The following is a 26,223-nucleotide window of genomic DNA, read 5'->3' as shown; positions in this document are numbered from 1 at the left end:
CCGGACTCTCTCGCGGCAGCTCTCTGGTGCCGAGCTTGGGAGTCCCTGGAGGAGCTGGTGGGGGGCTGCAAGCACCGCAGGCTGGACTGGAGCCTCGAGTCTAGGGCAGCGAGTCATTCGATAGGAAACTTGCCTCTTGGAAGGAATGACTCGGCTTGGCTCCTGCTTTGTCTCTCCTGCCTCTTCGCTTCTCCGTTCGGTCGTTGGGCGGCAGATCGAAAGCGGGAGCCAAGCTGGGTCATTCCTCCCTAAAGGCAAGTTTCCCATCGAAAGACTCGCTGCCCTGATGATGAGAGGTTAGGCTGTGCCTCACTTGCCTCACCTGACTGCACGTCACTGCCTTTGACATCATTAGCCAACAATATTTGCTTATCTCGGGTCCTTGGGAAGGAGTCAATAGGTGGATAAAAGTGCTAAATTCAGCCTTTACTATCTGGCTGACTCTGCAACCATCCATAATAAGGACAGGACACCTGACCTGTTTTGTAAGGACTTAAAAATAGCTTTTGAGAGCAGTTCTCCGAGAGAAAAATCAAATGCATGTATGTTTTTCCCACGTCTCTATGATGGGCATCACTAATTCCTGAGTAAACCTGAGCTCTCAACGGACTTAGTACACAGTAGTTTAATTGAATCTACAGCTCTCATTTAACAGGCTGTAATTGGATTACAGTTGCCCATGTTCAATGCCCTTCTGATGTGAGTTTGCATTTTACTGATTTTAACTTCAAGCCAACTGTCTTGAAGGTAAGCAGCAATGACAAAACGATTAAAAAAAAATTGGCTGCCTGCAAAAAAAAAAAAATGCACTCCAAACTTCACTAATCAACTTGGTACTTTTCAAATGCATCAGAAGTCTTCACTTCATCCCCAATCTGTATGTTTACCAGAGGTGAGTTTTACATAAGTTTGGCCCATGTGCACATGCTTGCTTCATGAGCACGCGTGCCTTCCGTGCATGCACTTTGCTTGTGCGTGTGCGCAGCTTGCACACATGTGCACAGCAGTGATGGGTTGCAGGCGGTACGCCCCGGTACCGGGGCCTGCCCAGAGCACCGGATACCATTCAGGTACGGTACTCCCAAGGGCCCACCCCCCCACCCGAGCTCCTTATCGGTCTTTTAAATCTTCGGTGCTTCCGTGCACGGCGCTTACATCACCTGCGCAATGCTCTGCTGAGCAGCTGGAGTGTTGCGGAGGCTAGCTGATGCGCTAAGACGCATGTGTGTGCTGTGCGCATCCATGTGGATGCCGCTGGGCCCATTCCAACCGTAGTGGTTGGAACGGGATTCACTGGTGATCCGGAACTCACCACTGGTGCACAGCTTAAAAAAACATGGCTAAATAGGACAGCATACAATGGGGGCGGATGGGCACCTGCAGGTCACCACTACCGGTTCTCTTGAACTAGTCCGAACCAGCTGAATACTACTTCTGGTGTTTAAGAGCATGTTGTCTGGGGTATGTAGAGACTGTTTGGTCTAGTGGTTAAGGTGCTGGCCTAGAAACCAGGGGACTGTGAGTTCAAATCCTGCTTTAGACCTGAAAGCCAACTGAGTGACTTTGGGCCAGTCACTCTCTCTCAGTCCAACCCACCACGTAGGGTTGTTGTCATGGGGAAAATAGAAGGAGGAAGGGCAGGGGTAAGGGGTGGGTTCCTGGTGGCATTACTACCAGTTCAGTACTTCACTCACGTGCGCCCTCTGCATGCATGCGCATTTCCACCTAAAAGGTCTGCCCGTGCGCACATTAGAAAAGCGGAAAAAAGTTTTTTTCAATGAAGATTGTTCTGCGCATGTGTAGAACAGAAAATCAAGATGGTGGAAAGCAGGATTTCCTGCTTTCTAGCTCATCTAAATCACAAGGCACAGCGGATTCCTCCCCCCCCCCCGCTGTTCACTTACTTTTGCAGGCACGCTCATTAGCAGACTCCACCCACCCGCCCGGATGTCATCACATCCGTTTTTGACGCTCTGCTCATGCACGGAAGATCCTGCGCATGCGTGGAGGTGGTATCCATGTGCTCATTTTGCTACTGAACCGGTAGCAGATCTAAGTTGATTTCACCCGTGGGGAAGGGGTACTAAGTATGTTCTCCGCCTTGAGTTGCACATAAACAATGATGAAGGTGGAATAAAAATAAAATAAATGAATGAATATAAGAAATAAGATAAAAACAGGTTGGCCTTCAGGTTGAAGCAGGAAAATGTACATGAGATAGAAAATGGAATGTGTAAATCATTGAATAGGAATGTTTATTATTTATTTATTTATTTATTCGATTTATCAGTCGCCCCCTCTCCGCAAAGGGACTCGGGGCGACGTACAATCAAATCAAATATACAAATGTGGCATGGAGGAGGTAACATCAATGTTTAACAATTCAGATGCAAGTGCAAGCCACTAAGTTAAAATAAATAGCCATAAGTTAAGACAGTTAAAACAATTTAAAAAACCCAAAATTTACATTTACAGTATTAAAATTGCCAGGGAGGTTAAAGGTTCTAGTTAAGCCAGGCCGGCTAGTTGGAACAGGTGGGTCTTGAGTTTCGTGCGGAAGGAGCGGAGATCGGTCTTTATCCTGATATCTGGGGGGAGGTCATTCCAGAGGGCTGGGCCCATCACAGAGAAGGCCCTACTCCTGGGCGCCGCCCTCTGACACTGCCTGGTGGACAGCACCCGGAGGAGTCCCTCTCTGTGAGAGCGAATTGGTCGCAGGGATGTCTCATGGAGAGCAAACAAGGAATCAACCTTTCTAGAAATTTCAGTATCCTTGTTGCATAGCAAGAGTCTAAACTCAAGGGGTGTCAAACTCAAGGCTTGGTGGCCGAATGTGGCCCACCGGGTGCTTAGATCTGGCCCACAGGGCCGCCCAGGAAACAGTGAATGACTGGCCTGCGGTGCCTCTGCCAACGAAAATGGAGCTCGGGCCGGCTGCGGAGCTCTGTTTATGCTGGCAGAGAGTTGCAGGAGGCCGTCCCAGACATAAATGGAGCTCTGGAGCCCGTATTCGCTGGCAGAGTGCTTGGGCCACCACAGGCGCCCCTGACACAAGTGATGTCAAGCTGGCCACGCCCCCTGCTCCCCCACTGAGGTCAAACGCAACCCTGATGCGGCCTTCAATGAAATCGAGTTTGACACCCCTGGTCTAAACGTTAACGGAGAATCAAAGAAGTACTTTTCATCACAAACAGCAAGCAAAGAGGTTTTGCATCCCTAAGCCATTCCAAACCAATGTTCTTCTTTTCTTTCTTTTTCTTTTTTTGCTTTCTTTTGCAGTTATCAACACCTTGTCCTAGGCTGAGTGAGCTCCACAGCAGATATATAAAACAATCTTCTATGAGTAAATTGAGGTTTCATCCAATCTGGGGATTAAGCTTTCAAATTGATTTGGGAGGGATGGAAGGTGTGAAGTTATGATGTGTTGCCTCTGAAAATGGAAACCAAAGTTGTTGTTGTTTTTTTTTGTTTTTTTTTTTGTTTCCCCTATGAACAACTGGCTGACATATATATTGTCACAGGGGAGATTGCTTTCAGGGAGTAAATAACTCCAGTTTATGGTATGATTACATCTATGTGGACGAAAGAAATGTTACACTTAATCCAGGAGGAACTTTTTCAACCAAGACCAGGAAAACAATAGAAAAATAAAAGTTTTCGCATCAATAATACAATAATATAATAGCAGAGTTGGAAGGGACCTTGGAGGTCTTCTAGTCCAACCCCCTGCCTAGGCAGGAAACCCTATACCATTTCAGACAAATGGCTATCCAACATCTTCTTAAAGACTTCCAGTGTTGGGGCATTCACAACTTCTGGAGGCAAGTTGTTCCACTGATTAATTGTTCTAACAGGAAATTTCTCCTCAGTTCTAAGTTGCTTCTCTCTTTGATTAGTTTCCACCCATTGCTTCTTGTTCTACCCTCAGGTGCCTTGAAAAATAGCTTGACTCCCCCTTCTTTGTGGCAACCCCTGAGATATTGGAACATTGCTATCATGTCTCCCCTAGTCCTTCTTTTCATTAAACTAGACATACCAAGTTCCTGCAACCGTTCTTCATATGTTTTAGTCTCCAGTCCCCTAATCATCTTTGTTGCTCTTCTCTGCACTCTTTCTAGAGTCTCCACATCTTTTCTACATCGTGGCGACCAAAACTGAATGCAGTATTCCAAGTGTGGACTTACCAAGGCATTATAAAGTGGTATTAACACTTCACGTGATCAGAACAACATGATCTACCACCCAACTATGAAAAGTTCAAATCTCAATTTTGGAAGATACCACCAGTCAACAAAAATAGTCTAGACCAGTAATTTTTCCCAACTCTTCTGTGAAATTATAGGATTCCATGAGAACCAAAGAGACTTCAGTGGGAGACTAGGAAGTTGAATGCAGCCAATTTTCTATTATTTGTCTCTTGATTGTTATTATTATAAAGTAGCAGATTCTGATGTCTGGAAACAAATGGAAAACCTCTAATCTGGACCCCCACATCAGGAAGAGGCAATCTGATGGCCAACCAAAGTGGCATGCATCCAGTGGTGAAATTCAATTTTTTTTCTACCGGTTCTGTGGGCATGGCTTGGTGGGCATGGTGTGCCTTGGTGGGCATGGCAGGAGAAAAACACTGCAAAATCTCCATTTCCACCTCACTCTGGGGCCAGCCAGAGGTGGCATTTGCCGGTTCACAAAATTTCTGCTACCGGTTCTCCGAACTACTCAAAATTTCTGCTACCACTTCTCCAGAACCTGTCAGAACCTGCTAGATTTCACCCCTACTTGCATCCCAAATGGTAGCTGTAACCTCACCACTAAAGCAAGCCAAAGATAAGTGAGTGGCTCCATTGACATCATGATAGGATGTGTCAGTCTCAAATCCTGAAACCTGAAAACACCTGGATAAGAGAGGCAAAAATGGTTCTTTATAGCAATAGCACTTAAACTTATATACCACGTCGTAGTCCCCTATGAGCTGTTTTTTTCAACATCTGCATATTGCCCCCAACAGTCTGGGCTCTCGTTTTACTGACCTTGGAAGGATGGAAGGCAAAGTCAATCTTGAGCCGGTCATGATCGAACTACTGACAGTGAGCAGTCAGCAAAATTAGCCTGTGGTATTGCATCCTAACCACTGCACCACCACAGCTCTTTATTATCTAAAGATGGAGATGGACAATCTGAAAAGAAGATAAAAAGAAGATAAGCCATGGATGGAAACTACTCAAGGACAGAAGCAACTTAGAACCGAGGAGAAATTTCCTGACAGTTAGAACAATTAATCAGTGGAACAACTTGCCTCCAGAAGTTGTGAATGCCCCAACACTGGAAGCCTTTAAGAAGAGGTTGGATAGCCATTTGTCTGAAACAGTATAGGGCAGTGTTGGCGAAACATTTTGGCACTGAGTGCCAAAATGGGAACGCATATGTGTGTGCCAGAAACCAGAAGATCATCTTCCTGGTGTGCGGATTAGTGGTGGGTTCCTACGGGTATGGTATGGTACGGCTGTACCAATAGTAGCCGGGAGCTGCTGACAGCATACCGGTACGGTGGTTCATTTGGCCCGCCTGCCCGCCAGCATTCTATACCTGTTTTTAAAGCAACCGGCCAATTGTGCATGCATGCACAGTGTGCGGCACCTGCGCGAGCCCCAACAATCAGCTGGGTGTCACGGGGGTGTTGGGTTGCTCAAGCGTGCGCAGCGCATATGCACGAACAGGATGTGCGGCCCCGTGAGCAACGTACCGGTAGCGACAATAAGGGAAACCCACGCTGGTGCGGATGCATACTAGGCGGCTGCTCTTCTGATTTCTGGCACTCCCACGTGCGTCAAGACCAACTGGCCAGCATGCATGAGTGCACCAGAACCTGGAAGAGCACCGGGCAAAGGCTAGTATGCCTGGAGAGATGGCTCTGCGTGCCTCTTCCAGCACGCATACCATAGGTTCACCATCACAGGTATAGGTTTCCTGCCTAAGCAGGCAGTTGAACTAGAAGACCTCCAAGGTCCCTTCCTACTCTGTTATTCTATTCTATTCACTGATATGGCAGCCTCTGAAAGATCTGCACAGCCTTAGCCACAGCATGAAGAGAGGAGAGGAGGGGAGGGGAGGGGAGGGGAGAGGAGAGGAGAGTGGGAAGGACTAGAAGAGGTCTTCTAGTCCCGCCCTCTGCCCAAGCAAGAAGCCTTTTACCATTCTAGGCAATTGGTTTCCAATCTCTTCTTAAAAACGTCCAGTAACAATAGGTTAGAATAGAATAATCTTGGGTCTAGATTGTAAAGTTTAAAAAAGACAAAACAACAACAACAACAAAACCTTCTCAGTAGACTTAATGGATCTATCCATGAGGCCACCAGCAGTCAAGCTGAACCTGGAAGAAGCTGTAATAGAAAAGATAGGGAAATTTAAATTCAAAGTCAGTACACATTAGGCGGCATTTCACAGCAATGTTCTACCTGTTAGAGAAAGTTGCAAATTACAAGTGAATGAAGATTTTCCAGTTGAATAAAAAAATCAGTTAAATAGATGATTGGATTAGTAGCTGAAACTTTTGGTTGGATTTAGATTGTATTATGCATCCCTAATTCCAGTTAGATTACTGGTCCAACATTTTATTTCCGTCACTCACCCAAAACTGCTGGGAAAGGAAAGTGCCTGTCAACCATCCAACTGGTGAACTCAAATCAAAGAAACATTCTTGGGAGCTTTGAATCCCCAAACGTAAATTTTTATTGGATATACCATTTCATTTATTTATTTAGTGTATGGCAGATACATGGGTTTATAGTAGTTCAGATGTTAATATCAGACATTGGGCCAGCGTAAGCTCTTGATGGACATTTGGACACAATGTGAAGGATATTTTGTCAAGAAGCACCACAGTCACACTGGGCGGGTAGAGACAAAATCCCACTTCGGTCGATGAATACAGCTGTGGTTTTTAAGCCTCGCTGGAAATCAGGCTTGATATATCCTGTTAGGGCTGTGTTTTTTTTTTTTTTCATCTGTTGCCATGTATTTAGAGAGCCAGGAGTTCTACAAAGATGTCTGGTTGCCAACTGTCATCAAGGCATGAATCTTAAGGCTGAACAGATACCTAACGATTCCCTTGGGAGTAAGATCTATTGAATTCAATGGGGCTCACTTCTTCTTCTTCTTTTTTTGCAAAAAGTTTTATTGGTTTTTTTAAACATTTATAGGGAAAAAGGTAAGTGGAATGGTGTACAAATTTTGGCAGTTGCAAGTGTGACAGACGCCCCCTCCCTCCAAACTCATTAAATACATCTAAGTATAAAACATTAATACATGATCATATAAAATCAGCATATTAATTCTAGAAAAGTTTTCAATCAATTTATATATTATAATATAAAATAAAATCTATGTATAATTTCATTATAACTTTCGGTCTGTTTATAACAATGTGGTTTTCTTATTCATTTTTGTGATCTGAGCTTTCTTGGTATTGCCCCTTCTCCCCCCGCTGGCAGAGCTCCGGCCCCTCCCGTGTCCTGTGTGACCATTGTGGTGTCTTCTGTTTTTTCTAGGTTCGCTTTGTTTTTTTCCATAAAGGCCTGTGCCTCTATGGGTGTATTGATTCTAATTCTTGTCTCCTCCCAAAATATCAGCATACCTTCAGGCATCAACCATCTAAACCACACCCCCTTCTGGTATAATTTATTCGCTAATTGCGAATAATTTTTCCTTTTTTCCCTAATTTTTTGGGGGATCTGCTTCAAGATGGTTATCTCCCTGTCGTGATATGTCAATGCTTGCCCCCTTTGTACCCCCAGAATTTCGTCTCTTGTGCTTTTTCTAAGAAATTTAATATGGACCTCCCTGGGTACATTGTGTGTTCTGGCATATGCTGAATTCACTCTATAAGCCAGATCTATCTCCCATTCCATCTGTTGTTTATCTTTATGTATATATTCAGCTAAAATATTAGTCATAATGTCCCTTATATTTTCCCCATCCGCTTCTATAACATTTTGAAATCTAAGATAAAAGGATATTCTCTCAAACTCTGTTTTCATTTGTTGGATATCAAGTTCTTTGTTTCCCTTCTGCAATGCTTCCACCACCCCCCTCGCCTCCGCCACCCCACCCTCCACAAGGTCCAGTCTCTGTGAATTCTTATAAATTTGGACTTGGTTCTCTTTAATTTCTTCCTTCATTTCCTTTAATTGTCGCTTAATTTCTTCCTGGCCCTGTATAAGTTGCTGGAGCATTTGTTGCAGATCCATCTCTGTACTCTTAGGTTGCATCAGTTCTGTAATTTTTGACTGTGTGGCAGGACTGGATGTTGCAGATGTCGGTGCAGAAGTAGCAAAGCCAGGTTTTCCAGGAGGTGGTCTTTTTGGAGACATAGTTTATAAAGTAGAGAAATCAGTCAGTATAGAAAGTGGACAGCTGGAGAAGTACAGCAGACAGATGAGTCCAGGAGGCAGAAGATCCAGGCAGATGGGAATTTCTTTAGTCAATCTAGCAATAGAGGGGAATTTTCCCCCAAGGAGGTTCAAAAAATAACAATCCACAAGAGAGTCTTCTGGGTGAAATGGAGACAAAGACCGGAAGCCTGAATTTTAAAGGTGGAGTCAGGTTTCACAGTTCATGAAGACAACGGAAGTGTGCCATCTTGCCCTGCCAGCTTTGGGCTCAGAGGCATAATAAAGTTTTAAAAGTTCACAAAGTTCTCAGGTCATCAATAAGTCCTGGGGCTAAATCCAGTGAAAATCACTTTTAAAGGTTTTTAAAACTTTTATTCCCTTGGGAGTAAGATCTATTGAATTCAATGGGACTCACTTCTGAGGAGATAAATGTAATCTTGGTTATTGAAAGAATCAACAAAGATTTCTTTCTCCAGTTCCTAGCATCTAATGCTTAGCAGCTATTTTCTCCTGCAAGAATCCCACAGTAATTTATATAATAGTAAGCAGTTTATGTATGTGTATGTGTATGTGTCTGTGTAAGTGTATATGTGACTTCCGGAATTTAAAATATAGTGCTCACTTAGCTTTCGTTAGCTTCTGCTAACATCATCAGAGTGTAAAAACAACCATTAAAGAAATACCTGCTTTAAACACAATTAATCAATTTGACCATTGCAAATTGCAAAGACAGGCCCATCCACCCACCTCGGTGTGGGAGGAAGGCACAGGGAATGCTGTTAAAGCAACATCAGACAGCCCAGTGTTATTCCCTGGGGATGAGCAGCCCAAGTTGTGCTCGATAGGGGAGGAAGGAATAGGAGCTAAACCTCCATTGATTAAGATGCCTGATGTAAAACCAGCAAAGCTAATTACAGGTGGGGGGATGGGCCTATCATGCACACAATGGTCAAATTGATTAACAGTGTATAAAGGCAGATATCTCTGTAATGGTAGTTTTTACACTCTGATGATGTTAGCAGAGACTAACGAAAGCTAAGTGAGCAATATATTTTAATTTCTGGAGATAAAAGGTTGGCAGTTCGGTGGTTCGAATCCCTAATGCTGCATAACGGAGTGAGCCCCCATTATTTTTCCCAGCTTCTGCCAACCTAGCAGTTCAAAAGCAGGTAAAAAATGCAGTAGACAAATAGGGACCACTTTGGTGGAAAGATAACAGTCTTCCGTGTACCTTTGGCATTTAGTCATGCCGGCCACATGACCACAGAGATGTCTTTGGACAGCGCTGGCTCTTCGGCTTTGAAACAGAGATGAGCACCGCCCCCTAGAGTTGGGAATGACTAGCATATATGTGCAAGGGGAACCTTTACCTTTAAGCATTTAAAGATTGGGAGGAGAGAGGGAGAGAATGAAGTTGCCGATCTTTGGATTGGATTTTGCAGGGTGTATGTGTGTGTTTGTGTATATGGAGAGTGAATATTAAAGTTGCTATAGAAACATACCATACTTATATATCATATCCTATCTCGAGAGTTGCCTTCTCCTTTTCTAACTATCATATTGTACCTCAGTTGAATAGAAACCAAAAATATTAGAGAATAACAGAGTTGGAAGGGATCTTGGAGATCTTCTAGTCCAACTCCCTGCTTAAGCAGAAGACCTTATACCATTCCGGAGAAATGTCCAATCTCGTCTTAAAAACCTCCAGTGATGGAACACCCATAAATTCTGGAGGCAAACCATTTGGTTAAATAATTGTTCTTATTTCTAGATTTGTCCTTTTCTTGATTAGTTTCCATCAACTGCAAGCCATTCCACAGACTAATTGTTCTAACTGTCAGGAATTTTCTCCTTCTTTCTAGGTTGGTTCACTCCTTGATTAGTTTCCACCCATTGCTTCTTGTTCTACTCTCAGGTGCTTTGGAGAATAGCTTGACTCCCTCTTCTTTGTGGCAACCCTTTAAATATTGGAGCACTGCTATCATTTTACCCCTAGTCCTTCTTTTCATCCCTAGACTAGACATACCCAGTTCCTGTAACCCTTCCTCATGTGTTTTAGCCTCCAGTTCCCTCATCATCTTTGTTGCTCTTCTCTGCACTCTTTCCAGAATCTCAACAACCTTTTTTATATTATGGCAACCAAAACTGGACACAATAAACAGCTGTCCACTATGATTCCTAGATCATTCTCACAGTTACTACTATTGAGCCAGGTATCAGCTATTGCTATACCTGTGCATTTGTTTTTTCTTGCCTAAGTATAACATCTTACTATTCTCACTATGGTGTGTCAACCCTCCAAGGTAGGATAAGTCAGGAAATGCTCCTTGGTTATTGCAGGGTATGGTAATAGAACCTTGCAAACCTTCAAAAACTTTTCACCTCTCCATCTTATACCAAACAGAATCGCAGTGGGGTTATCCAAGGACATTCCCCAGATTCTTTTTATCACCCTGGGTTTGTTTCTGTGTCTTCAGCCTCCTTCCTCAAATCATCAGTAGGTCAGTCATGTAAGAGGAAAGGGTGATTAAACTAGCCAAATCTGATTAGACTAACCAGGAGTTAAGCTAACCAAATTTAGCACATCGATCAATACAACTGCTAGTTCTTTCTGTAAACTGTCTGTTGTGTAAATACCATTCTATTCTCTCCCCCCCCCTCTCTTTATCTCTCAAGCAGCAAACTGCAGGGAATGAATACATGCATACATATTCATCGCTCTGTTCCCATGCAGTGTTATGCAAAGCTTAGAACTGGAGTGAAAAATTGTAAGCAAAGGAAATGAAAAGCAGAAATGACCCGAACTGATCTCTTGTAACAGGTCTTTGAAATTGGTTGAGGATCTCATGACCACATTTGGCCTTTGAAGACTCGGGCCTCCTGAGTAATCCTTATAAACTGATGAAGGATCAATAAAGGAGAATATTTGTAGTTGATATGAGTAGTCCTTGATGCTCTCTGGGCTTGCTTTTTTCTTGCAGATATTTCATTGTTTACGATAGAGTAGGGTAGGGTAGGGTAGAGGAGAAGAGAAAAGAAGAGTTGGAAGGGACGTTGGAGGTTTTCTAGTCCAATCCCCTGCTCAGGCAGGAAGCTCTATACCATTTCAGATAAATGGTTGTCCGATCTCTTCTTGAAAACTTCCAATATTGTAGTACCCACAACCTCTGGAGGAAAGTGGTTCCACTGGTTAATTGTTCTGACTGTCAGGAAATTTCTCCTTATTTCTAGGTTGCTTCTCTCCGTGATTACTTTCCACCCATTGCTTCTTGTCCTGCCCTCAGGTGCTTTGGAGAATAGGTTGACTCCCTCTTCCTTTTAGCAGTCCCTTAGATATTGGAACACTGCTACCATGTCACCCCTAATCCTTCTTTTCATCAAACCAGACATGCCCAATTCCAGCAACCGTTCTTCATATGTTTTATCCTCAAGTCCCCTAATCATCTTTGTTGCTCTTCTCTGCACTCTTTCTAGAGTCTCCACATCTTTTTTACATCATGGTGACAATCAGGTAACATCAACAGTGTTGGTAAGGAGTGCTGTTTGCTGTCAATTTATATTCTGGTGTCTTGCCTATCTGTGTGGGTGGGAATGAGGTTAGAGATTCTTTGGTTGGGCTATTTACTGATGGCTCTTTGGCAGTTCCTTGATTGGAGTGTTGCTTACTTGTTGATCTGAAATTCACTTTGGAATTAATCTATGCTGATTTGGGTGCTGGTTACTGGTGGAGAGGTGCTGGAATCCTTTGGTTGTGTTTTGGGCTGGTTGATTGTCTCTTTTGCATGGTCTGTAGATGTTGTTAATGTCTATGTGTCTGTGGATGGCTGATTTGTCAGAATGCCAGGTTTCTAGAATTTCCCTGGCATTTTTGAACTTGGCCTGGTCTAAGATTGTCACATTCTTCCAACTGAAACTATGTTTAAGTAATCTATAGGTTTTGAAATTGAAGGTATTTTCATCATGTCTTGGGACTGCCAGTTGGTGTTCCTGGATGCGTTCTGCCAGTCTTCTGCCTGTTTGTCTAACCTAGTGGTTGTTGCAGTTCTTACATTGTGTGTTGTAGATGACTCCTGTTTTTCTTCTTCTGGGGTTGTTGAGTCTTTTGGTTTACTTAGGATGTTTTGAAAGGCTTTAGTTGACTTATGTGCTATGCTGATTCCATGTGGCTGTAGAAGTCTCTTGGTGGTTTCTGAGATATTCTTGATATATGGCGGTGTAATTCTTTTTAGGGTGTGTGTTGGTTGTGCTGTATTTGGTTGAGCGGTGAGAGGTGGTTTTTTTTTTTTTTTGATGAAGTTGCTGATGAAGGATCCTTGTAAATTTACACAGTCTTTAGTGCTCTCTGAGCTTGGTTGTTTACTTGCAGACATTATATTACCTGAATAGGTAGTATCATCAGTATTGGTGGGTATGGGTTTTTTTCCTGTTTACTGTATATACAGTAACTAAGTTTTCCCAGTTGCAATGTATGGCTGTGAAAGTTGGAACAATAGGAAGGTTGAGCGCTGAATAATTCAGGCCTTTGAACTTTGGGGCTGGAGAAGACTCCTATGAGTCCCTTGGACTGCAAGGCGATCAAACCGGTCAGTCCTAAAGGAGATCAACCCTGACTGCTCTTTAGAAGGCCAGATCCTGAAGATGAAACTCAAATACTTTGGCCACCTAATGAGAAGAAAAGACTCCCTGGAAAAGAGCCTAATGCTGGGAAAGATTGAGGGCAAAAGAAGAAGGGGACGACAGATAATAAGGTGGAAGGAAGGAGTATTATGCTCTCCACCTTCAGTTATTACTTATAAAATAATAAAGTTGTGATAAAAATCTAATAAATGATTCAAAGCAGACCCAACGTGTAACACATTTTATAGTGTTCATAAACCACAGCATAATTTGTATTAAAAGACAGAACAAAACTATAATTCATTCCTTTCTTTTTGTCTTAAAAAAACATTAGCAAAATGAAAACATTAAACAACATTAAAACTCATTGAAAAATGAGACAGGAATATCTTGTTTTTAGAAGTAGAAACAAACTGAGAAAGAAAAATTGGTGAATACCATAAATATCATTATTTCCAGTAAGTTATAGCATTCATAATTTAGGTCAGAGGGAAATGTTATTCATTTTGTGCTTTTTAAAAAAATGATAGGAAGTTGCTCATTCTTTTATAATTTATTATAATTTGTAATATTATAATTTATAATATTCTGGTGGTATTAGTGTTTTTTTAAAGGCACTAGTTGAAAGAAATGGATCAGGGTGTCCAATAGAATAGGTAGCCAATTCATTTAATTTAGGATGAGAACTATTGCGTTGGCCGTAATTTAAAATTTAAATTTTTTTAGGATATTGTCAATATGATCATTTAGCAGCAGGCAATTTGTAGCAATGTCCGTGACATACAGGTAGTCCTCGACTTACAACCATAATTGAGCCCAAAATTTCTGTTGCTAAGTGAGACATTTGTTAAGTGAGTTTTGTACCATTTTACGACCTTTCTGACACATGTGTTAAGTAAATCACTGCAGTTGTTAAGTGAGTAACACAGGTGTTAAATGAATCTGGTTTCCCCATTGACTTTGCTTATTCGAAGGTTGCAAAAGGAGAATCACATGACCCCGGGACACTGCAGCCGTCATAAATATGAGTCAGCTGCCAAGCATCTGAATTTTGATCATGTGACCATGGGGATGATGCAATGGTCGTAAGTGTGAAAAATGATCATAACTCACTTTTTTCAGTGCTGTTGTAACTTTGAACAGTCGCTAAACGAACTCTTGTAAGTCAAGGACTTCCTGTATCTGTTTTCCAGGTATAATTTGACCATACTCAGTGGAATCAATCATCTATCTATCTATCTATCTATCTATCTATCTATCTATCTATCTATCTATCTATCTATCTATCTATCATCTATCTATCTATCTATCATCTATCTATCTATCATCTATCTATCTATCTATCTATCTATCTATCTATCTATCTATCTATCTATCTATCTATCTATCTATATTTATATCTATTGATTGATTGATAGATAGATAGATAGATAGATAGATAGATAGATAGATAGATAGATAGATAGATAGATAGATAAATGGCTGTAGGTGTGTATGTGTGTGTTTCAGTATAACTCTGGAACGCCTCCAGCAATTTCAACCAAACTTGGGACATAGATGACTTACTCTCAAACAAGAAACAAATACTGTGGGGTTAAGTCACCCCAACACCCCTAGGGGGGTGTTCTGTTAAGATACAGCCTGTTGTGCCTTAAAATGGCTACTACTGTACAGCGCGGTGGAGTTGCCATGGTAACAGCTTCACAGTACTCCACAAGAGGGCTCCTTCTAGTAAGGGGGAAAATCCAATATTAAAAATTACGTTTGGTTCGGACATTTTCAACAAGGCTTTGATTATTTTTGAGGACAAATGTATGGCTTCTGGGTGCACAGGGAAAACATTTGTAAGTAATTTAATTGTCGCTGAAATCAGGGCTTTTCCTGTCTAATGCAGGATTAGGAAAAATAAATACCCCGGCAACGCTGGGTTATCAGCTAATTTGGGATAAAACTTGCTTGTAGAATTGGGGGTTTGAGATCAGTTTTCAAGGTAAAGGCAGTTCCGCAATAAAACCAGTCATGGGGAAGAACTTCTATGTAGAAGGCAAGTGACAATAAAAATGTACCGCATCCCACTTGCTCCTGGCGCATCTTGAATGCAAATTGTCTTCTCTAAAGTATATCGAAAAGATGGAGCTTTCCAAACAAAATTTATAGGCAGCTGCGTTTCAACCTTTGTTTTGGGCATGAAGTCACGAAGGATCTGGATTTTGAAAAATGGCCATCTGTAGTTATGACATAAGGGGTTATTGATTTCTTTGGGAACAATCTTCACACATGCAAAAATGTAAAAAATGCTGTGATTCAGCTTATGCTTTTCTTTGTGCCTCTTCTTTTCCATTCTTCCTACCAAGATCCATCCACGCAACTCTTAACGACTGAACTTTAGATCCCGTGCTAACAACATTTACCCATTGGAGAATGGGAATTGTAGTAAAGGGGGTGTCAAATGTTTTAAATCCAACATACTTCAAAGCAGGCTGTTCCAAGCTGATTGGGAATGTACTGATCCTTGTTTTAATCTGTTCTGATCTTGAAATAACTCATAATCAAGTTTAGAACATTTCTGGTAAGGTTCAAATGTCATCAGAAAACATCTGTGAAGTTGGAACAGATCCAAACAGTTTCTAGCTTGAGATATTTCAAATTCAAAGTGTCAAAATGTGCATGTCTGAATTGCCGCTCTGGTTTCATTGATAGCAACAACCTGTGCCTTTCTTGCAACAAATAAGATATGAAAAATTTGAGAATCCCTCATGCTGGTGGGGATTTTTGGGAGTTGAAGTCCACAGCAGAGGTGGTATTCAGCCGGTTCGGACCAGTTTGGGCGAACCGGTAGTTGGTCTATGCCATCCTATTTAGCCACATTTTTTGTCACTGCGTTAATTTGTTTGTCAACTTGCGCTTATATTCTGAGTTATACTGTAGAAATGTTTCTTATCTGACAATGATTTACTGCGCATGTCTTATAATACGTCACACATTTTTTACTTCCCTTCTGATCTTCCGTTTGCCTGCCGAAGGAGGTGGGCAACATAACTCTGCCAAAATGTAAGATTTAGATAGTAAGATTTGTATTATTTTATTTTATTTTATTTCATATTAAAGTTGTTTTCATTAGAATATGTTCTCGGGTTTTATTTTTCTGCTTATTGGGAGATATGCTTCTTGGAAAGCCGACGGTCCACACCTCATTAATTCAAAGGGGGGAAACTCCCTCCTTCACATTTTTGAAGCTGTGCACATGCATGCAAGCCACGCATGTGAGCAAAGCACATTCGTGGAAGGCCAAGCACATGCATGGAAGGCAGGCATGCTCATAAAGTGAGAATCCATGTTTGTGGGGCAAACCGGTGGTAGACTCCTGTGAAACTCACCTCTGGTCCACAGATATTAAAGTTTAAAATTGTAGATGCCTAAATTAGACGCATCCCATTTCACATGTAAGCCAAACAAGTGTGGAAGTGAGTGAAACATTTATCTGTCTGTCCTTCTGTCTGTCTATCCATCTGTCTGTCCGTCTGTCTGTCTAACTATCTAACTATCTATCATCTATTTATTAAATTTGTTTTGTCACCCATCTCGCTGCAAGGTGAAACATGGCTTGGATCCACAAACTATTCTGAGCTCTTAATTCAAGTTAACAAAAGGAGCTAATTTATTCACATCCTCTGTCCAGCACACAATAAACCTTTGCTGTTTGGGACCTTGGTATTTGCATTCCCCCCCCCCCTGTAAACAGATTAACAAATTAGATAATACTGTTAGCGCTCTGACACAAGAGAATGGGGTTTGCTGGCTTTTTATGTATGCCAATTTATTGTGTCTGTCTTGATTAGGATTGTTGCCATTTGTGCGACTTCTTTCTGACTGGCTTACCTGGCTTGCTTGACTGTTTAATTTATAGTGGTTTCTGTCTTTTGAGTTGATTCTCAAACTTTCCTCCCTGAACTACACACATTCACTTTCTCATTCACATACGATGGGTGAGTTCATAAAAGACAAACATGGTGTCAACTTTTAAAGTGTTTCCATGACTATTATCAAGTTGGCATGAAAACAGGAGGGAGAATTCCATGCATACCTTCAACCAGAGTTGGATCTCCTATTTCTACAGTAGATGTGTGAGGTGCAAAGTTCACAGCCTGCTGCAGCACCTCATGGTGGATATGATTTATGACACAGGCTGAGGGGAGGGGAGACACAGGGGTAAATATCAGAGACCATTAACCGGAAATCAGTTTCGGCTCCACAGAAGAACATGCCAAAATGTTGCTCCTAATAAATGAATTGATTTCTTTTGAACTTTGTTTCGAGGCTCATAAATTAATTAGGGCTTCCTTTGGAAACTTCACACATGGCACAATCGAAACTAACTTATTTTAGTTTGATCTTGCAGGGAATGCACACCAGTCCATAAAATCCTCATCATGTTTGATGTAGCTTGTAATCCATTTTAGCCACTCAAAGTTGCCAGTGAGCAACAGAAATGGAACAGCAAACCTTCACAAATGGAGCGAGAGCATTTCCTGCAAATCAAAAGAGACATCAGTTAGTACCTATGTGCTTTTCTCCGAAAACATATGAAGAGGGTGCAATGTTTTTGCTTTTATATGTCTCGTGTTCATTGCTTTAAACCAGGGGTGTCAAACTGGATTTCTTCAAGGGCCAGATCAGCACTGTAGTTCTCCTTCATGGACCCATGAGGGGGGTGGGGGGCAGATGGAATGGACACCTCCTGCAGCACCTGCCAGTCAAAACAGGGCATTGGGGGGGGCATGTGCAGCCTTCTCTGCCCCATTTTCAGTCTGAACGGACTTCTGCAGCACTGTACTGGCCAAAACGGGATGCAGGGGACCACATGAGTTCTCCCCTGCAGCCCGTTTTTGGCTTCCAGCAACACTCTGCTAGCCAAAATCAGGCTGAAGGAACCCCGCACATGGCCCATTTTGTCTGGCTGAGACACTGCAGACCAGTCCTTTGATATTTCCAGGCTGGCCCCACGGGCCGAATTTAAGCACCCTGCAGGCTGGATGTAGCCCACAGGCTTTGAGTGTGACATCCCTGCTCTAAACTGTCCTTCTCCAAATACATCCAGCCTAGGCACTGCTACTGATGTAGGGCTGTGTGTTGTGAGGTATAGCAACCTTGTAAATTCCAGCAAAAATGTACAGAATCTACAGCTCCCAAAATAATCTGCAAACAGGAACCCTTTTTCCCCCCATGCATAACTTGGCATGTTTATATACCAATTGGTACTTGTGTAGGCAGCAAAACAAAATTGAGCATGAATGGTTCCTAAGCAAAACCACTGTGAGAAATATCCTTCACAGTGACGAGTACAGTTCTTGGCCAAACATATAAAACATGCTATATGAAAAAGTTGCTAACTAAACATATGTATTAAGTACCGGAAGGGAAAGGGGTGGTGGTTTACATTTTTATTATAATTTATTCTATTTAACAATCTAAGAAGTTTGCAGCCATCAGCAGTTCCAGTGCAATCTCAGGTGCAATTGGAAATTCAGGAATCTCCGTGGAGCTGTTAGTGTAGCGAACTTTATAGGTGAGATACATGCATACTTTGGACAGGACATGAGAAGGAATCTCTCTGAAATTCACTTCGTTTGTTTCATTTTCAGCAAACGGCCCTGGGCCACTTAACATTGCCTTTATTGTTTCTGATGTGAGTGCACGCTCTCGTTTAACAATGAATTCATGGCCATCAGAAGATATCAACTTCACATACATAGCATCAGGGCCTTCTCACCCTCCATATGTTTTCTCTTCTCCATCCTTCCCTTCTTAACAAATGCCTTTGGAGCTTTTAAACAGGATCGCTCCCCAGCCGTAGAAATCCACCAGACAGCTTTTTAGGCACGACACACCGGGCTGCAAATGGGAATCCTTGTACTGTCCCGAGCATTTTTCTTTCTGAGCGTTCCAGTGCAGGTCTTGGTGCAACTCTACTCTACTCTACTCTACTCTACTCTACTCTACTCTACTCTACTCTACTCTACTCTACTCCACTCCACTCCACTCCACTCCACTCCACTCCACTCCTCTGCACTCCACTCCACTCCTCTCCTCCCCACTCCACTCCACTCCTCTCCACCCCACTCCACTCCACTCCTCTCCACTACACTCCTCTCCACTCCACTCCTCTCCACTCCACTTCACTCCACTCCTCTCCACTACACTCCTCTCCACTCCACTACACTCCACTCCACTCCTCTCCACTACACTCCTCTCCACTCCACTACACTCCTCTCCACTCCACTACACTACACTACACTCCTCTCCACTCCACTCTACTCCACTCCACTCCATTCTACTCTACTCTACTCTACTCTACTCTACTCTACTCTACTCTATATGTCCCACCCAGGCCTTGTTTTGAGGTCATGCAAGGGTGAATAGGTAGAGCTAATATTTTTCTCTCTCAAAATGCTTTCCCTTGTTCCCTTTTTTTCAAATGAACTATGCCTGACATGAGGGAACTTTTATTACTCAAGGGAAATATATTGATCATCTAGGAGGCAAACGCCGTTTTGTTCTGTGTTGTCCTGAATCTCTTGGAAGACCAATGAGAGAATGAAATAAATGATTTCTTCACCATGGAACAAACATTGGAAAAGCCAAATGGGTTATATGAATTAGATGCTGCTGGGAGAGTTAATTGCTATTTAAGATCTATAAATATCTTTGAAAATTAGTATTTGCACGGAGATCTCCACTGTAACCAATGCCCTTAATGCCACAGTTTTCCAGTTGGTTCCTAATTAATACTTGAAAGGTTTTCATCTTTGGGGATTTTTCATGGGGCTGGATTATACTGTGAAGACATTAAAAGATGCTGAGTTTCCTTTGATTTGGGTGAAATCCAATTTCAAGCTCCCTAGAGATTTAAAAGCTCAAAAAAAAGCATTGTCAGGTTTGTTTAAACTTCCAATTATTACCAGCTGTTTTCTCTGTTTCGTGCTATTTTCTTATTATTTTAACTTAATTTTATAAGGTTAATTGAATTGGCATGATTTTAATGCGTCTCCGATTCTCGAAAGGAGCATTATTGAGCTGCCGTCGATGTGAAAAGCTTTCTATAAACCTTCCTATGGCCCCCTTGTGATCCAGAAAGGTCATTGCCAAGTAATTATCTACAGCAATTTGCAAGCCTTGATGTGCAAAACTTAAGTTGGTCCGGATAAATATAAAGACGGGGAGAATTATCCTGTGGGTTTTTCTCATTTTTGTAATTTAGGGACATGGTTTTTGGCTCAAAATGTTAGAGAAAACCACTTACAAAATTTGTCTTAGAGATAATTCTATCTGAAAGGATATCTGAATTTTCCTGAGTTTTACTTGCGTATTATTTTAAATTGTTGGAAGAAATGTCCATCTGGGTTTAGTTCCAAGTGGGGAAAAATACACTAGAAACATGGAGGCTGTTTGGAAAGATAGTTTAATGGTGGACAGGATCATATGTAGTGGTAGATTCCTACCAGTTCGGACTGTTTCGGCTGAACCAGTAGTAGCTTGGCGGCCGGGATCGCTGGAACCAGCAGTGCCCCAGGCCTGCCACGCCCCCAAATCTGTTCTTGCAGCGGCGCCATAGGTGCCACCATCTTGTTTTTGGCATATGCGCATGCACAGAGCAATTTTCATTGTAGTGCGCATGCATTTGCAGCACGCTTTAAGTGCGTGCACAGTGCGCAGAGCATCCCTGAGTGAACAGTCAGTAGTGGCTGCCAGAACCCACCCCTGATCACATGGCTTGAGCTCCTGAGCAGAATCACATGGCTTGAGCTCCTGAGCAGAAAAGGGCAGAGATGCTGAGAGTCTCTGGTTTTGTGCCCTCTCTGGGGACCCACCTCTGTTTCCTGTTTCTGTGTAAGAAGTGTATTTTGATTGGTTGCTGTCAGAGGTCATAGCTAGCCTTGTAGGTTGTGTGCTAAGTTTGGTTGTAACTTGGTGGGTGGTGCAATGAAGTGCAATGAGATGGGGTAGATCTTGGTTATGTAGAATAGGCTGGCTCAGGCCTTAATGGCCCCATTGACAATGGTGGGGGGCAGAGTTTCTGCCTCTCTGAATTTCTACTTCTCTTTTTAGGGGAAATATTCTGCCTTTGTAATATTTCCTAAAATATTTCATTTTCTAGCAGAGGGGTGGGTTTTAACTTCCTACAATATACAGTGGGTTCGAATTAATGTGCATTCAAATGAACAATAAACTTATTGTATTCTGTTCTGTTCTATTCTAATTTCCATCACTCAGTATGGTAGTCCTTAAGTGAGTCTTCCCCAATTTTATGACCTTATTTGCTTCGTTTAGTAAGGGAATCCATATTTGCTTGTTTGCTTTTTTTGTTGGAAATGTCCTGAAAAGGTCACAAGTGACAATCATTTGTCCTTGGGCTGTTGCAACTCTCATAAATACATATCAGTTGTCAGGTGTCCAAATTTTGATCATTTGACCATGGGATACGGTGAGGGGTAAAAGTGCAAGGACCCATTATAAGTCACTTTTTGTCAGTGCCATTGTAACTTCAAACAGTTACTAAACAAACGGTCCATTTTTACAATCCCCCTCCCCCCCAAAAAGAAAACTGATTTTATTAGGTTTGGGGCAGGGGTGAAATTTGATTTTTTTTTTTACTACCCGTTCTGTGGCTTGATGGGCATGGTGTGGCTTGGTGCGCATGGCAGGGGAAGGATACTGCAAAATCTCCATTTCCACCCCACTCTGGGGCCAGCCAGAGGTGGCACTTGCCAGTTCTCCGAAATACTCAAAATTTCCACTACCGGTTCTCCAGAACCTGCTGGATTTCACCCCTGGTTTGGGGGTTGTACATGAATTAAATAGATCAGTTATTTTCAATCCTCAGAACCGTAACCATACCCTCCCTTACGGGTCGCTTGACAGTTCAGATGGGCAGCATAGAAATTTAATAAGTAAATAAGTAATGGCTTTCTGGAGAGCTTGTTACAGACAATGCAAGCAAATAGCAAAGGGAGAGTAAATTTGGACTGTGCAAATCTGTTCAGATTATTATTATTTAAGCGCAGCCATCTCAAAGCTGTTTGTGATCCCAGAGTTGTCATTTCCAGTTGTCCCAAGCCACAGTTTTGAGAAGCTCTGGACAGGACTTCAGGTGGAGTTGGGGTAGAGGCAGAGGTGGTATTCAGCCAGTTCGGACCGGTTTCAGGTGAACCGGTAGCTCTGATGATCAGTTGGCCCCGCCCACCCACACCCGCCCTATCCTGTCCTTTATTTCCTTCTTTCTAGCTCATCTCAATCACACAGCACAGCTGATTCGCCCCCCCTCCCCGCGCGCTCTTCTATTTATCATTGCCAACTTGGAAGGTAAGCAGCTGAGCTTCTAAATGCTCCATTTTCAAAGCTGCGTGCAAGTGCTTTAGGCATGCGTGCATGCAAAGCACACATCCGTGTGCCTCACCAAACCAGTTGTTAAACTGGCAACATCCTACCATTCAGTAGAAGACCCGAAGAAAGGAAGAAGGAACCGTAATTTCCTTCAAGGCTAAAATATTCCTTTTTCTGAAACATTTTTCAGAATAGAACAGAACAGAATCACAAAGTTGGAAGGGACTTTGCAGGTCTTCTAGTCCAGCACCAGCCCCGCCCTTGCTCAAGCAGGAAACCCTGTGTCAGACAAATGGTTGTCTAATTTCTTCTGAAGAAAACTCCATTGTTGAAGTGCTTACAACTTCTGAAGGCAAGTCGTTCCACTGGTTAATTGTTCTCACTATCAGAAAATTTCTCCTTAGTTCTAGGTTGCTTCTCTCCTAGACTAGTTTGCATCGATTGCTTCTTGTCCTGTCCTTCTGGTGCTTTGGAGAATAGTTTGGCATCCCTCTTCTTTGTGGCTTTAGGTATCGGAGATTCCTTGAGGAACAGAGGAGTAATGAGCTAGGGTTGTTACTTGTGTGTAAATGGGTAAGTGTGTGAGAGAGATTTTGCCCGGCTTTGCCGGTCTTTCATCAGTGAGACAATCCACAGCTTGGGATGTAGTTCATAAAAATTGGGGACTTATGCAGCAGCAAATAATGCTTTGATTTCCATGGTAACCATCTCATTAGTATTCTGGCAATGAGTCTAAGAAGGGCAAGTTGCCAAAGTAGAAACATGCTCAGCAGGAAATGATGCGTAGTTCTACAAATTAAAACACCTTTCAGAACTAAACAGCAGAGTATGCCAAAAAGGCCAGGAGAATCAGCTTGGTGCAGTTGCTATTTTGGGGACGGTTGCTAGTCTTGGTTGGTTTCTATCATGACAAGCAATGCTCAGGGCTGGGGAAACAGCAGGTTGAGAAAGAAGAATCAGCAGGAGACGCTTCCACATGGTGGGAAGATAGGTGTAATTGAGTCATAACACCAGTCTCTGAACTTGGAGAGGAACGTAGAGAAGTAGTATGTCTGCTCCATGTTGTGTGCAAAAATGCCCAGTTTTGAATGCACAACGAGGATCTACCATGAATGAAGGCGGATATACATGTCCCAAGGTAATGTTGCAGGATCCAATCTGGGTCGGTCACTGGGACCAGAGGTTTTGTCTTCTGAGCTTTCAGACTCGTGTTTATACTAAGTACTTAACAGGGATGGGTTCCGGCAGGCGTGCTGTGCGCGCGCTTGATGTGCACTGTATGTGCATGCACAGTGTTATTAAAATTGTTCTGCGCATGCGCAGAACTAAAAAACAAGATAGAGTCGCCTATGGTGCTGCCCGGAGAACCAGTTCGGGGGCTAGGCAGGTTTGGGGTCGCTTCTGGTTCCAGCGACCCAGGCCACCAAACCACTATCAGTTTGGCTGAACCGGTCCGAACTGGTAGGAACTCACCACTGGTACTTAAGCCCTCAACTCCTAAGTGCCACCAACAATGTAATGTACAAAATCAGCCGTAACCATTGCAACCAATTCTGCATTGGACAAACATCACGGCAATTAAAAAACAGGATATACAAACACCGGCTGCCAATCAAACGTCACAATCCAAAATTCTTGATCTCTACCCACACTGATACCAAACAGCAGTTTGATTGGAGCGCCATAAAAATCATCGGGCACACTAACACCTGCCATGCCCGTGAGTTCATCGAAACCTGGCATTCCACAAGCAATTCAACAAACACATTGACCTATGAACCCCTCAGAATACAAATCAACCACACAGTTAACCGGACATGGCACCGACCCTCAACCAACCCACGCAACCCACCCCACCAACAGTTCACCTCCCAATGACCGTAACCTGATGTAATCTCCTTATCACAAGACCCATTACAAGACTCCCACTAGACATGCCCACACCTGAAGCCCTTATAAATAGAAGAACACTGATATCCACTAAACTCCACTTACTACCACTCTATAAAGCCAATGTCAACTCATAAAACATTGGCATGCCTGTTATAAGTTGCCATGGTGAGGAAAGGGGGGAGCGCATTCTACCTTTGCCTAGAGTCGGATCTTAGATGACTACAGCAGGCTTATGAGGTGTGCATCTCATTGGAGAATGTGATTTATGACACAGACTAAGGGGAGGAAAGGAACAGGGGTAAAGTTCAGCCATAATTCAAATGAGGTTTAGATCTGGCTGCAATCGGGTATTGCTGAAATGGTGTTCTTAATAAATGACTGGTTTTCTTTTGAAACTTGGCTCGAGGCTCATGAATTAATTAGGACATCTTTCGGAAACCTGTCAGACAGTCAGATCTAAACCTGATTTGAATTATGGTTGAACTTTACCCCTGTTCCTTCCCTCCCCTCAGTCTGTGTCATAAATCACATTCTCCAACGAGGTGCATGCCTCACAAGCCTGTTGTAGTAATCTGAAATCCGACTCTAGGCAAAGATATGCGTTGAATGCGCTCCCCCCCCCCTTTCCTCCTCATGGCAACTTATAACAGCCATGCCAATGCTTTATGAGCTGGCAGCCTTAGTAAGAACCACACTTAGAATACTGCATTCAGTTTTGGCCACCACACTATAAAAAAGATGTTGAGACTCTAGAAAAAGTGCAGAGAAGAGCAACCAGGATGATTAGGGGACTGGAGACTAAAACTTATGAAGAATGATTACAGGAACTGGGCATGGCTAGTCTAGTGAACAGAAGGACCAGGGGAGACATGATAGCAATCTTCCAATATTTGAGGGGCTGCCACAGAGAGGAGGGGGTCAAGCTATTTTTCAAGGCACCTGAAGGCCAGACAGGGAATAATGGATGGAAACTGATCTAGGAGAGATTCAACCTGGAAATAAGGAGAAATTTTCTGACAGTGAGAACAATCAACCAATGGAACAGAAGTTGCCTTCGGATGGTGTGGGAGCTTCATCACTGGAAATTTTCAAGAAGAGATTGGACTGCCATTTGTCAGAAATGGTGTAGGGTCTCCTGCTTAGGTGGGGAGTTGGACGAGATGTCCTACAAGGTCCCATCCAACTCTGTTAATCTGTCAAAGATGTTACCTAGTCTGGTTATGAAACATTCAGAAATCAACCCACAAGCTCGGAGAACAAACCTTCACCCTCATCTTACACCCATGCTACAGATATTCACTACTATTGTCTAGCACAAGCCTATTGCATACTTAAGCGGCGGGGGCTTGGCAGCACAAGCAAACAACAGCCAACAACTTAACAGCCAGACATCAACACCCCAATCAACATCTCAAAAAGCCACATGCAACAGCACCCTATAAATACAACACACAGAACAGCCGAAAGCACACACTTTGCTAGAGAGAAATTCCTGGCAGATGGGCTCCAGCATGTGTCCGAAAACTCGGTAGGATCTATCAGTCTATTTTTCAAAATCTCCAACAATGGAGCACCCACAACTTCCAGAGGTAAGCTGTTCCACTGATTAATTGTTCTCAACTGTCAGACAATGTCTTCTTATTTTAAGCCGGATGTCTCTTTAGCAAGCTTCCTCCCATTACTTCTTGTCCTCTCCTGTGGTGCCCTAGAGAATAAGTTAACCCCTTTTCTTTGTGACAACCCCTCAAGTACTGGAAGACAGTTATCAACACACACACACACACACACACACACACACACACACACACACACACACTCTTCTTCTCTTCATTACACTAGATCAGTGACGGCAAACATTCTCAGCATCGAATGCCCAACCTGGGTGCCAGAAACCCGAAGACCAGGTGGCAGGTGCGCATTTTATGACGCTTTTGCCATGTTT

At 42.8% G+C, this 26,223-nt stretch overlaps 2 protein-coding genes across 7 annotated transcripts in view; one reads left to right on the top strand and one right to left on the bottom strand.

The window, feature by feature from the left end:
* Positions 1-26,223, top strand: part of CALN1 (calneuron 1) — a 402,285-nt gene that overhangs the window by 352,484 nt on the left and 23,578 nt on the right. The window lies entirely within an intron of this gene.
* On the bottom strand, positions 18,269-18,887 carry LOC309388020 (elongin-C-like). The gene has a single exon (XM_081944985.1). It carries the CDS (start codon positions 18,756-18,758, stop codon positions 18,468-18,470), a length of 291 nt encoding a protein of 96 aa, XP_081801111.1. The 5' UTR covers positions 18,759-18,887; the 3' UTR covers positions 18,269-18,467.

The sequence above is a fragment of the Natrix helvetica genome (genome assembly GCF_964273705.1).
Source record: "Natrix helvetica genome assembly, chromosome: 2".
NCBI lineage: Eukaryota > Metazoa > Chordata > Lepidosauria > Squamata > Natricidae > Natrix > Natrix helvetica.
This window is presented reverse-complemented; position numbering and strand designations above follow the sequence as displayed.

What these genes read in the sequence shown, in the direction of transcription:
- LOC309388020 (XM_081944985.1), bottom strand. Translation starts at nt 18,758, where the DNA reads ATGTATGTGAAGTTGATATCTTCTGATGGCCATGAATTCATTGTTAAA.